Source organism: Phoenix dactylifera, chromosome 8 (genome assembly GCF_009389715.1).
Source record: "Phoenix dactylifera cultivar Barhee BC4 chromosome 8, palm_55x_up_171113_PBpolish2nd_filt_p, whole genome shotgun sequence".
NCBI classification, from domain to species: Eukaryota; Viridiplantae; Streptophyta; class Magnoliopsida; order Arecales; family Arecaceae; genus Phoenix; species Phoenix dactylifera.
Genome location: NC_052399.1, coordinates 22789517 through 22802337, shown reverse-complemented (window position 1 = coordinate 22802337; position 12821 = coordinate 22789517). Strand labels below are relative to the sequence as shown.

Genomic DNA, 12821 nt, shown 5'->3' with positions numbered 1-12821 from the left:
TTGTTTTGAAGCTGCTCTGACTTTGGTCGTGCTCTCTGCTGTGACCCAGAAAGACCAGTGGTTTGCAGCTGTTTCCTTTGCTTCATTTGTTTGCACCTTCTTGTTCCCTCGTGCTTCCACTTCTTGTTGCTCTTCCACGGCCAGAAAATACTTTCGCTTTCGCCACCAAGTCAGCTGCCATTACCCAAACATCACAAACCATTCACCACGGAAAAATTTCTTCAAAATTTGCATGAATAATATTCGTCTCGTATTTTTGAGTGGAGTAGCAGCACAATTTAAAGATCCGGGGTGGCAAAGGATGCGGCTCCCATGTGATGACTCAAGAAATAGGTGAAAGAAAACCTCATGCTGCAAGTCTGACTCGGAGGTGAGTTAAGTAATTGTATGGACTATGGAGAGCAGCTCTGATCAGTCTAAGGTAGTCAAGAGCAAATTTCAATACATCAGAAAACATATCTGCTGAGTCCATCATCATGCTGGAAAAGAAGACAATACAATCTGGCAAATAAAATTGAGGGGGAGAAGATTACAATGTAATACACATTACTGGCCATTCTATTCTACATATGTGCAATTAGATGTGGAACACGTTGATCTTCTGGCACAAAAAAAAAAATAAAAAGAATCAGCCATGTAGCTAATCATGGAAAATCCAGGTGTCATTGTCCCTGTGCTGCTATGCTCAAGGGTTAGCTCAGATGCAGACCTGCTAAAACAAAAGGTGTTCATCATGAATATAAATTATTAGAAGATTAAAAGTTATACGGGTTTCTTATAATAAATAGTAGAAGATGTACAAGGGACTCACATAGAAATAGAATAGTACAAAGCTTATTTTGACTACTTGTATGACATAATTAATATACAGTCTTCCAACCTGTGTACAAAGAAATAGATGGATCCACAAATATAGTCAATCAAAACCAAAGCACTGTACTTAGTAAACTATTAATTCCACCACAGACCTGGAGATGACTAACGGAACTCATCATGAAATCCCTCCTCATCTTCCTCACTGAAAATAGCGCTGTAGAATACGTAAGGGTTTTCAATCATTTCTCTCAAACTTAAGCGCCCATCTTTATCTGTATCCGCCTGCAGAGGTGCCAGTCATTAGACTCATTACTGAATCTCTGAAAAAGAGCTTGGAAGCATTATATGAACTATGGAAGTAAAATCTGAAGCTTAAAGACTAGTTAAGGAGCTTGCATATACCAGACCTACCACTCCACATAATAGTACAACTATGAGCTTTTGATTATAAAATCTCACTAGTCTGAAAATAAGATCGTATTCCTACCTCAAAAGCAAAAACCTTAATAACATGGAAAACCAATAGATGCGAATAAAAAAAACTTTACCCACTCAAATCACATATCTAATATTTCATAACTGAAGAAGTGTAGAACACAATTGCTTACATGGAAAAAAAAAACTCGGTTCCCAGATCCAGTAATCCATCAGAAAAAAAAAAAAATCAATCGCCTTTTCCAATACAATTGATCTTCTTAAACGCTAACAGCAATATTAACGCATAGAAATTGTAATAGAAGAATAAGGCTAACCATATTAGTATGATTCACAAAAGTCGAATTATGGCAAATAAAATTAAAGTGCTTCATTAATTTGAAGAATCCCCTGAAAGAAAGAAGAAGAAGAAGCTATGAGTGGATGTTAATTTGATCACGGCATCAGAGGCAGAAGTAGCAGAAAGGGACTAGAGATGCACAGCTTAGAAAGAGGGGAAACATGCAACCAAGGTCCGCTGTACCGACAATACCGACGTACCGGTGGGCACCGGTACCGGTACCATACCGAATCGAGCCGGTACTGTACCAGATCGGCTGGTTTGGGCCAAAAGCCAAAAAAAATTTGAAGTCAGTACGAGCCGGTCGGTACCGGCCGGTACCCACCGGTACGGGTTGCAAATAGTCGGAACCGAAAAATATAGTTGTACTGTACCGGTTCCGTCCGGTACCGGCCCGTACCGACCGGTACGGCAGACCATGCATGCAACGCTTGCAAATCAAGTCTTGAAGGATGCTGAGCAAGGACAAGACAACTTGTTTCTTTTTCCTTCTAGTGCTCTCTGGCTGAATAGACCTAATTATTACCAAACAATTTGGTTTGAGAAGCCAATAATGTTGTGAAGACGAGCACTTGATCAGAATATCTACAAATTGTTCATGGGACGAAATCCAATCAAGAGACAGTTCCGCCCATTTAACAGTGAAATCAAATTCCAGTTCCTCTATTTGAAGAAATCGTGATTCATTACTTGTTGCATTAAGCAAACATTACAATGGGGCCAAAGCTGGGATTCTGATTCCGGCCCTCATTCTATGAACCAAACATAGTGTTATACTTCTAATGACTACATGATGCTTTGACATAGAGATGTATGACTAAGCTGACACCCAGAACCATAATGGTACTTCTGAAATTTAACCACTTAGTTATTGCCCACTGCCTAGCCTTGGGAAGTACACACTCGCCCCAGTAAGTCCTCTAAAATCACACTCTCAATCAGGTATACTTGTAGAATTATAACAAACAAAACTAGAAATATATACCATGCAAAGAAGTTGAGGAAGATAAGGAACACAAATTTTGAAAAGCTAACACATATTCTAGTTCTTCAGATCTGAAGCTCGGGCAATTGAGTGGAGAAAGAAAAAACAAAAAAGAGTAGCCATATATCTGAAAGTTATTATAAACTCTCAAATATAGCAGCATATAATGACAGAATAATCCAAACAACTGACGTTGTATTGTCACACTATTAGCATCACAGGCCTTGGACTTGGGCAAACATGTGATAGAATTGAATGAACTATAAACAAATTTCGACATTTGTTTCACTACAATAGTGGTAGTTGATCTCTAGCACTAGAGAGAGCATTGCTATGGCAAAGAGAACACTTTTGACCTTTTTTTTTTGCTAATTGAAAAAAAAAATTACTCGTTTGTTCCTAGGAGATGATATACATGCTAATGAAGACGATCACCAGTATTTCGTTTGCTATTTGTAAGCAGAGAGCAAAATATAACAATTAAAAAATATACATACATAGTTAACCATTACCTGCATCAGAACATAATCAGCTTGTTGTTTTGCATAGTAATGTTCTGATGGGTGAAGATTGCCAATTACAGGTAGTAGTTCATCTTCCGACAATAATCTGAAAAGAAATCAAGCTTGAATATGCCAAATAAGCTCGACACCCTATTTAAGATAGCAAATACAGGTCTCTTGAAGCATACCCATCATTGTCTTGGTCAAGCTTTGAGAATAATTTCTTAGCCGGTGCCTCCACTGAAGTATCAGACTGATCTGTAGGAATGTAAACTTCATCATAATTTCGAAGTGAGTCAAATAACCCCTTAAAATATTCTTGAAAATTTAGTTTTCCATCTCTGTCTTTATCTCTTTCCCTGAAAAGAAAAGCAAGCCCAGTTAGCAAACCCATCATAAATGATGCTCTTACTGTATGCTTAACTACTGTCTTCTACAGAATCTCAAGTTACAATACTATGAAAAAGCAACTTGAGGGCAATGATCTAGAAGTTTTTCACGCATTATAAATCCACTAATGGGACCAATGGCCAAAGGCTACATGACAAATAGGCCATGCTTGCATATACAGCATTTGTAAAATAACCTAGAACATAAGAACAACCATAAAAATTTATATGCAATAAAATCATACATGATTCCTAGTCTGTAAAACTTCCTATTTCTTCATAAACTTGTCCTGGAACATGAAGGCTTTGCCTAATAGATGCTAGAGGCTTGTGGAAGCATTAGTATCCTGTGGATAGACTAGATGTGGAGAACCAATGATCATTGTGGATGGAATTAGTGAATGATGGAGAAATTGACCTATTCGCATTGCCCGCTCATAGAAAATCAGAAAAGTAATAAATGAGCCAGTTACCTCTATAAAGTCACAAATTCATGCGTAAATTTGTTTCAGGCCTATGTTGAAGCAAGATTATAGCTCTGAAGATGTTCACAGCTTTTAGCAGATAGTGTCTTTCTGGTTTCAAAAACATGGAACAAAGTCTGTTGACTAGAGTAGTCGAGTGAACTAAGTCATCATACTTTAGTCTGACTAGGATACCATTCAAAGGTTGTTATTCTAGTAAAGTTCTTAATAATAGCAAAGTTCAAAAAATTGGAACATAATTTCAGTTGAATTATACACAAAGAATCATAGTTAAACTACAAGTTCTTGAGGATTAAAAAAAAAAGATTTTATGGTTGTACTTTTATAATGTTATGCAAAAGCAACATAAAAATGTAGCATTGACAATTATTTTCAGGGATTTTTTTCATAAAGAGGTTTGTTTCTATGTGTGCTGGATTTAATGAATAAATCCTTTTGACAACTCTTTTTATACATAGTATCTTATACCTTCCCTCCAATGCCTTGTATTTTCATCATCTTTGCAATCTAATTCCCCACTAAACCTACACTAGGTTTAGATAGTATCAGAATCTAGGTCATTGCATTATTGTGTGATTCTCGTGGAAAGAAGTACAAACCAATGGTGACGGCATATGAATAAACTGCACTTATTTGGTCCAGCATCAAGGCATCTCATCCTACATGGAGTGACTTTGGTTCCATTCTTAAGAAGCAATCCACAGAGGAGAAGAAAAACTTCAGATTACTTCCAGAAGGATGAAGATATAATGTGTTAGCAGTTCATAGATGTGTTTAAGAACATCAATGAGGAACCCCACTCGACTTATATGAGCCTTCCTCATTAATGATTAAGACCCCTGAAAAGTCAGAGAAGACATAAAGCTTTTTGACATTTACCTCATCAGCTATTTTGCACTAAGCATGCCTCATTGAAATGAAGGTACCAAAAGGAAATTTTCTTGATCGTATAGGACTTAAACAAGCGAGTACAATATTTACCACGTGGGATTCATTAACATGAGTGAGGATTGAGTAGAAGTTACGGAGATACAACCATCGCTAACCTTCACTTCACAAATACCTAGCTATCTGCAACATATTAGGAAGATCCTTATTCGAGGGGAAGTGTTCAAAAAGTGGTCTATGCAAATGCACATTCAAATATGGCCCTTTAACTGCCTCTCATAGTGCCTAGGCTGCCTGCCACTCTATGTGGACAGGCCGTATTTAGGTGCTCAAGTGAACTACATCAGCCCAAGCCCTAAATATGCAACTCTTTGACTCTTCTATTTTTTCTCATTTTTCTATTTTTTATTTGGCTATTTCTATGTTTCTATTCTTATGTCTAGTCTGGATGAATTTTTTTAATATTTTAAATAAAAAATAGAAGCAACTACCATACCATGTAAGAACTATGCAGTGCTGTCCAATAAAAATGCAGGGGCCACGTTTTGAAACCTTGAATCCAAAAAAGTGCTCAAACTAAGGTCATCAACATCTAGTAGCAACCTAAGCAATTTAATGGACATGCACAACGATATAACAGTACATAAGATAGAGCAGGTAATGGTCTCAAGGGTATGAACATTTGGTCAATCCAGTTGGTTTCTACGTGATCATATCATTGAACCATGGAAATTTTATTATCCAAAAGGCATTCCATCTGCTTTTCATGCATTTTTGAAAAGTTTCAAGTTGTTTTGGAGATACTTATTGGGATTGTGTTTCTTTTACCTCTTACATGTTACAACACCCCCCCCCCCTCTCTTTCATCTACACTTTTTGCAAGTTTAGGGGAACCATGGAAACTTTTATCTTGATTACATGAGCTTAAATTGCGACCAAGGGAATAGATCTTGTTCCCTGCCAAAGGCAACTAGCCATATGAGCTTCATTCAAGGCCCCTCTATTGCCAGTTTTCCATTCTTTAGGATTTAGGCTAGGAATAAAAACTACTCAAATATCTGCTCCATTTCTAATAGAGCTTTCTTAGTTTTGAGTATTGCTCTATAACCAACCCTTTGTTTGAAGTTCCATGTTGATGCACTCAAAAATTTAAGGATGATACAAAAGTTTTTTTTAGGTATTTTTTTTCTATTTTTGTGATAGTTTTCTCGTCATTTTTTTAAGATTAATTTGTAGAGTTTTTAGAGTCCCATTGTCAGTCAACATGGCGTCTAGTCAGTCCATATAGTGTTGTTAGCTAGTTAACTCCATTAGAGAAGTCTTATTTTTTGAAAGGTTTTGACTAAGGTCTGACATACTGACTTGTGCTACTATGTACTATATCATACCATAACGGTACAATACCTATTATGTGAGTTGAAGCAGCTTGTCCCTATTTGAACGAGGCAGAACCATCCCATACTGCTCATTTTTACCCATATTGCCTGGCTTTTAATGGTATCATAGCTAGGAATGAGAAAAAAAGTGTTGAGAGCCTATCTCAATGTCTGTGTGTATCATTTGTATCAACCATACCATACCAGTAATGTATCGATACACTTTCTGATAGCAGTTTTGTGGACATTGGTTATAGGAAGGCCGCAACCCTCCTAACTTTCTCCTCTTCCTCTCTCCCATCTATTTCTCCTATTTTTCTTCTTTACAATTTGCTATTCTTTTATATTTAAATTCTTGCACTACTCTAAATCATCTTTGCCAAGGACCAACGTACCACCCCAAACTATCCGGTCCGGCGCGTACCGAGCCGTACCGAGGGCTGATTGGCACAGTTCCGACCCTCGATTTGAGAAATTGACGAGGGAAGGAGAGAGGGAGAAGGAAGGAAAGAAAAAGGGGGAGGGAGGGAGAGAGAAGGGGAGCAAGAGAGAAACTAGGAGAGAGTGAGGGGGGGGCTCAGAAGCCCTCCTCTCCTCTTCTGCTCGTCCGCAAGGGGCGATGGGTGGAGCCCCTGTTTTGCTACAGGGACTCGACCCCAATTTAAATTTGTTTCACTTCTTTAAATGAAGTCAGCATAGGGTTTGCCATTAAATGACGTCGAAATTTTTTTCCCTGTTCTTTCAGTGAAGTTGGCAAGCTCTGTGCTGACTTCACTCAAAGAAATAAAAATAAATTGAAAATTGGGGCAAAGCCCCTGTTCCCAGCGCCCAAGGAGAGGAGGGCTTTCGACCCCTCTCTCACCCTCTCCTGGCATCCCTCACACTCCCCTGATTCTCCCTTTCTCTCCTCCCTCTCTCTCTCTTCACCTCGAGCCTCTATATTGTTCGAAACAGGGGCACCACCAAGCTGCTCGAGCAAACGAGGAGAGGAGGGCTTCCAAGCCCCCTCTATCTCCCTCTCTCAGCATCGCTCTCCCCCTCCCTCCCTTCTCCTCCCCCCCCCCCTCTCTCTCTTTTCCTCCCTCTCCTTCTCCCTCTCTCCCTTCCTTTCCAATTTTCCTTCATCGATACAAACGGGGACGGCACAACACAATATCGTACCATACCGTACCGCCGGCCTACCGGCATGCATGTCGATTTCGATACTGCGGATCTTGATCTCTACTATAGCATAAGCAAACCTCTTTAAATTCAAATTTGAATGTCAAAAAGTAGAGACTTCATTTGGATTATTCTAGATTTGAACCAAATCAAGTGTTTTTGTTATCGTGTAGCCTTCTATGCATAAGCAAGCGGTCATTTCAAAACTGACCTAATGGCTTTCTCGACCTCTAATGATGGTGTTAGGGATAATTAAAAAATAAATCAGTTAATGATCAATCGATTCTTCAATGTTGTAGGTTAATGCAATTCCAATGTTTGAGAAAATACATCTGTGTTGAGCTTGACCCATTTTAAAACTAGAATAAAACAAGTTCTGCGACTTTGTTATATCCTTAGACAAAACATCTTTATCTTCTTAATTTCTGCCTACCCTCCTAAAACTTTTTAATTTTATAGCTCCGCCTACTAAAGCAATCCTTGAAAGTAACCACTCCCCCACCCAAACAACCATTGAAGCTACACCAAACCAAGGTCCGCCGTACCGGTACCGGTCGGCGTACCAGTGGCAGCCCGGATCGGTATGAAACCGGTGGCGTACCGGTCCGTACCGGTGGCGTACCGGTCCGAACCGGTCCCGTACCGGTCCCGAACCGGTTCTTCAACAGTAAACTATCGGTACCGGATTCCACGCTGATCTGGTACCGGTCCCAGGCCGGACCGGTACGGCAGACCATGCACCAAACAATGCAACACCCTAGACATTCTAGATCTAGATCTCTACAGAACACTTAGCTCTTTCATCCAAAACAAAGAATTGCATTGTGGGTTTACGTGAATTAGACTAAGTCTAAAGATAAGTTAGCTAAACTTGCTAAGACCTAAGCATGTCTAGCTCAACCCAACCTATCTGGCCAAATTCCGGCAAGCTTGGGTAGGCATTCCAAGCCAAAAAGGCCACACCAAACCCAGATTTCTAGATGTGATCAACTTTTAAGCATATCCAAGTCTAATAAAAATAAGCCCAACCTAACCTAGTTTGATGATTTGATGAAATGTATTAGACAATATTTTTATCTTTGATGGTTCATCCGTGATTCTGTTCCTACTTTGAAGCCTCTGTTATCTAATCTCGTTTCCCCTTCCCCACCTTTGTCCTCTTGATAATCGCCGAGCATCATGAAGTCCCCTACTTGCAAAGGCATCAAGGCACTGACCCACCAACCCTAAATCCTCCATCTCATTATTTTTCCATCTCTCCTTTCCCTTTCAATTGCAAGATGGACCAGGGTTAAGTATTTACGAATACTGACAAAGATGTTCATTAGACAAGCTGTTTATTCTAGTGGAGGCTATTGGAAAGACTAGGGTTGACCGGGCTTTTGGTTTTGCATGGTATTGGAAGTTGGCCCATAAAGGGAGTAAGAAACAAGAATCGAGGAAGAAATGGGGAGGCTAGAGATGGTGGCATGAAGGAGGAAAGAGCATGGTCAAGTCAAGTTAAGTGGGGCTCGAGCCTTATGGTCTAATCTTAGGCCAACGTTAGCCTTTAAATTTCAGGCCTAAAGTCAGATTGAGCTAGCTGAAGATCTAGCTTGATGTTGATCTATGACCCAGCCTGAACCTCACCTAACCCCACAATTTCTTAAATCTACGTTTGAGTGAGATGAGTGTACAAAAAGACTATCTAGCAGATCTATGCATATATTCTATTGCCTTAGTTGCGAATATGTAGGCATGCATTATAAACTCAAATATGAAAAGCTAAACAAATTCATTGATAATCAAGAACAAATTGGATAAACATACTCGACAAACATGGTCATCAAATTTTCAAATACTAAATTTATTCGTAAGTTATCTATAAATAATGCTCACATTTGTATATAGAGAGATAATAAGATGTACATATGCATAAGTTTTACTGAGGTTAAATATATAAAAATAACTATATCTCCAAGCATATATAAACAAGCATGCAAGATCGAGCTTGAAGTACCATTTGTCAGTAATACATAATTTCATCCCACATCCCAAAATATGTTGAGATTAGGCATTAAATTGCACCTTATTTCTTCTGTACACAACCAGTGCATCAGCTTTGGGTTGCTACTGTCCGCTGGATGTAGGAAGCTAAAAGGAACAGAATCCAGAAATATCAGTGCAAAAGCTAAGAGGCGGAAATCACAGATAAACATAAGCAGAGAACATACTCATTGAACTCAGTTAGATTTAGAAGACCATTTTCATCTACATCTGAAGCATTGAAGTGGTCCTCTTTCCACCAACCCACTTTATCATCAGTCGAATTGCTATCTGGCAAGAAATTGGAAATGATGGCACATAAATAAGGTTGTCTAAAGTGGAACCAATTACATACGTGTCCTATCTGCATAAGAGTTCCTGGAGGTTCCTATAAATTGTACGTAGGTTTGGATATAGAACCTCGAATGCATAAATGTTGTCCCAACCCCAACATTTTCATGTAACAAGGGCCACATGCATTTTCTTCATTTAAAGATAATAATAGGATTGGGTCAAAAATAACAATAAAAGCCTTGCCTAGAGGTAAAATCAATATTAAAATAAAAGTGCGGATAATTTTGGAGGAGACTGCTGTGAGTACTTTGCATGGATTTTTTTTTTTAATTAAAAAAAGTAAATAAGGAAACCCCAAGAGAGGGGTAGAAGGGCCAACAACTTGAATATGATTTTTAGCATGAATTAGAAGCAACAATTTACATGAAAAAATGTTAGAAGGTTTAGAGAGGGAGAAAGGAAGCATCCATTGTTGTTTAGATATTTAGCCAATAAGTTTTATTCTTTATACAAAAAATAATGTGAGCATTTTCATCAATGCTTTATCAAGGCATTGGTTATCAAATTAAAGGACATTAAGTAGTTATAATATCAAGAATAAATGCAACTTATGTTTCAAAAGTTTTGGCATCTCATGTACAGTATCGCCAATTTCTCACATTTAGAGAAATGCCAATGGATAATTACCTGTATTTTTTGGTTTTAAGTAGTAATATGTTTTGTTTTCATTTGGGCATCTAGCTATGGTTAACTAAATCCTTGGGCGTCAGATATTTTCTAATGATTTTCCCTACAAAACCACCATAATTTTTCCACTAATCACTACTTTAAATCACACTCATTCCTCTTTTATCACCGTACAAGTGGCTGAAATCTGTTTCTTGAAGCAGGAAGTAGGAAATAAAGGGTTCATATACAGCTTAAGAAGTATAATCCGTTAAGCACATTTTGAACTCCAATCAGATTCCGACAGATTACTAGGATAAGCATGACATTGTTCATAATAAATGCCTAGGGCATCCATTAACAGGACCCTTGTATTATCATCGTCATGTTTCTGAATCTTTCTCTTCCATCTTTTCCGACCTCAAAAAATATTTTTTAAAGTTAATCCCATTTCTTGTCCAAGAAGCTTAAAAACCTTTGAACCTATTACTCAGGCTGAAATTTTTAAAGTACGCCAACAACAACAGTGACAATTAATGCAGGTAGATTTGCCACTAGCCCCAGTTGTCCCTGTGCTGCGATCCCAAGTACCAACATGACCTTAGCGCTCTAAAATATTCAATTAAATCAAGAAATGAAAAATAAAAAGAAAAGGCAAAATTTGGGTTTGCTTTGGTAACTCGGAAACTAAATCAAGAAGAAATGTTTTTTCAAGAAAAAACACTTAGAGTTCTACAAACCATGACTTGCGAGCAGCGGCAGGCACAACAACAACAAAGGGAAAAAAAGGAGTTGAGGAAAAATAAATAACTTGGAATGCGATGACTTTTCAATTCAAGAAACTGCAGTATTTAGGGAAAAATGAACAACTTGGAATGCGGATACTTTTCAATTCAGGAAACAACCGTATTTAGGGATCGATTCTTACTGACCATGGAACCGGTGGGCCCAGCTGGGGGGCTCGTACTCATGGAACGAGATGAATCCATCGCGGTTCTTGTCATGGAGCTCCATGTCCCGCTCCGTCCGGTGCATCACCTCCCTCTCCGCCTGCTTGAGGTTCCACTGGGTGAGCTCGTCGGAGCTCACGAAGCCGTCGGCGGGGCCAACGTCAATCTTGGGGAAGAGATCGATGATGCGATGTGTGATGTTGAAACGGTCCTCGTCGATGTAGTCCTCGGCGTCGACGAAGTCCTCCCACTCCGGTTGGGCCTCCATGGCCGGGGCGGAATCGCCGCCACCGCTGTGGGGGGACAAGTAGGCCCGCTCCCACTCGCGGTCCTCCCGGCGGCGCTCGATGCCCACGATGATGGGGTCGAAGGGGATCCGGCGGTCGTGGGCAGCGGGCGGGGCGGAGAAGGAGAACGAGGACCGAAGCTTGAGGCGGCGGTGAGGGCGGTGAGGGCGGCTAGGGGCCAGAGAAAGGAGGACGAGGAGGAGGATAGCTACGGTGACGTAGATCAGAGCTACGGGGACGGAGGACTTTCCCATCGCTCCTTGCCTCCACCTCTCGCCCTTCTTTTAATTTTGGTAGGGAGACGGAACAAGGAAGGATGTGGACTTGAATTATTTAAAACAAAAAAAAAACGATAGGCGGTGGATGGTACGCGGTTTTCCTTAGCTGGCGTCTGCGAAACGCAGGTAGATTGCGATGCACGCAACAGGAGATCCAACGGTCGTGTTCGAGTCACTTGAGAATTTATATCCACTCGCGGCGCACGTGGAGACGGCACGTGTAACGTGGGCGTCAAGCTGGCTTACCCCGTCAACTAACGGGACGAGAGACGGAAAGCCAGCGCCGTATCCTAACGGAAAAGATAAAGAAACTGCAGAGAAATTTACCTACCGATCCTTGACGTGACGCAAATTAAAGAACAGTCCTCTTTCACGTGGATTTCAGTCCACGATCTATTGTTCTTCGATCCATTCTAGTACCACACGCTTCTAAATACGAGGCACGGGGAACCGCATCCGTCCTTTTTGAATTTTTTGACTGATGGCGACTACCAACACCGTATCAATTTTTTTCTTAAAACCTAATTTACCTTATGGCTATCAATTTTATCCTCTTCATCAAGTTTGCATCTCCTTCCTTTCCTTATTAATTACTCGATAATTTTTTTTGATAAAATACTTGCTCACATCAATCTAACTTGAGTGCAACCAACAGAGTAAAAAAAAAAAAAAAAAAAAAAAAGAGCTCCTCTCCTTCAACACCACTAACCATTTTTCAAACTGTACATCATCACAAGGGGAATAGGTATGTTTGTGTTTCTTTTTTTTTTTAGATGCTCTTAAGGTTGAGTTCTTTCCTCTTTGGCATTCACAACAAAAAATAGAAGAGGTGCAACTTTTTGGATGTGAAGAATAGGTGAGGAAGAGGATGAAAATGATGACAACCAGGATGCAGAGGCGGTTGTTAGGAAACCAAGTGGTGGCCATGAGATGGATAAAAAAT

At 39.7% G+C, this 12821-nt stretch overlaps 1 protein-coding gene across 2 annotated transcripts; it reads right to left on the bottom strand.

The window, feature by feature from the left end:
• Nucleotides 1-411: 411 nt before the first annotated feature.
• Nucleotides 412-11915, bottom strand: LOC103702026 (calumenin). Of its 2 annotated transcripts, none has more exons than XM_017841550.3 (8): nucleotides 11296-11915; nucleotides 9592-9694; nucleotides 9446-9511; nucleotides 3268-3438; nucleotides 3089-3185; nucleotides 969-1098; nucleotides 812-880; nucleotides 412-709 (listed from the first exon to the last, which is right to left on the bottom strand). In XM_017841550.3, the coding sequence occupies exons 1-6, from the start codon at nucleotides 11852-11854 to the stop codon at nucleotides 979-981; spliced, it is 1116 nt and encodes a 371-aa protein (XP_017697039.1). In that variant the 5' UTR covers nucleotides 11855-11915; the 3' UTR covers nucleotides 412-709; nucleotides 812-880; nucleotides 969-978. The 2 variants fall into 2 exon arrangements, with proteins under 2 accessions (XP_017697039.1, XP_017697040.1); XM_017841551.3 differs by having other exon boundaries at nucleotides 412-712; nucleotides 11296-11854.
• Between the last annotated feature and the right edge of the window lie 906 nt (nucleotides 11916-12821).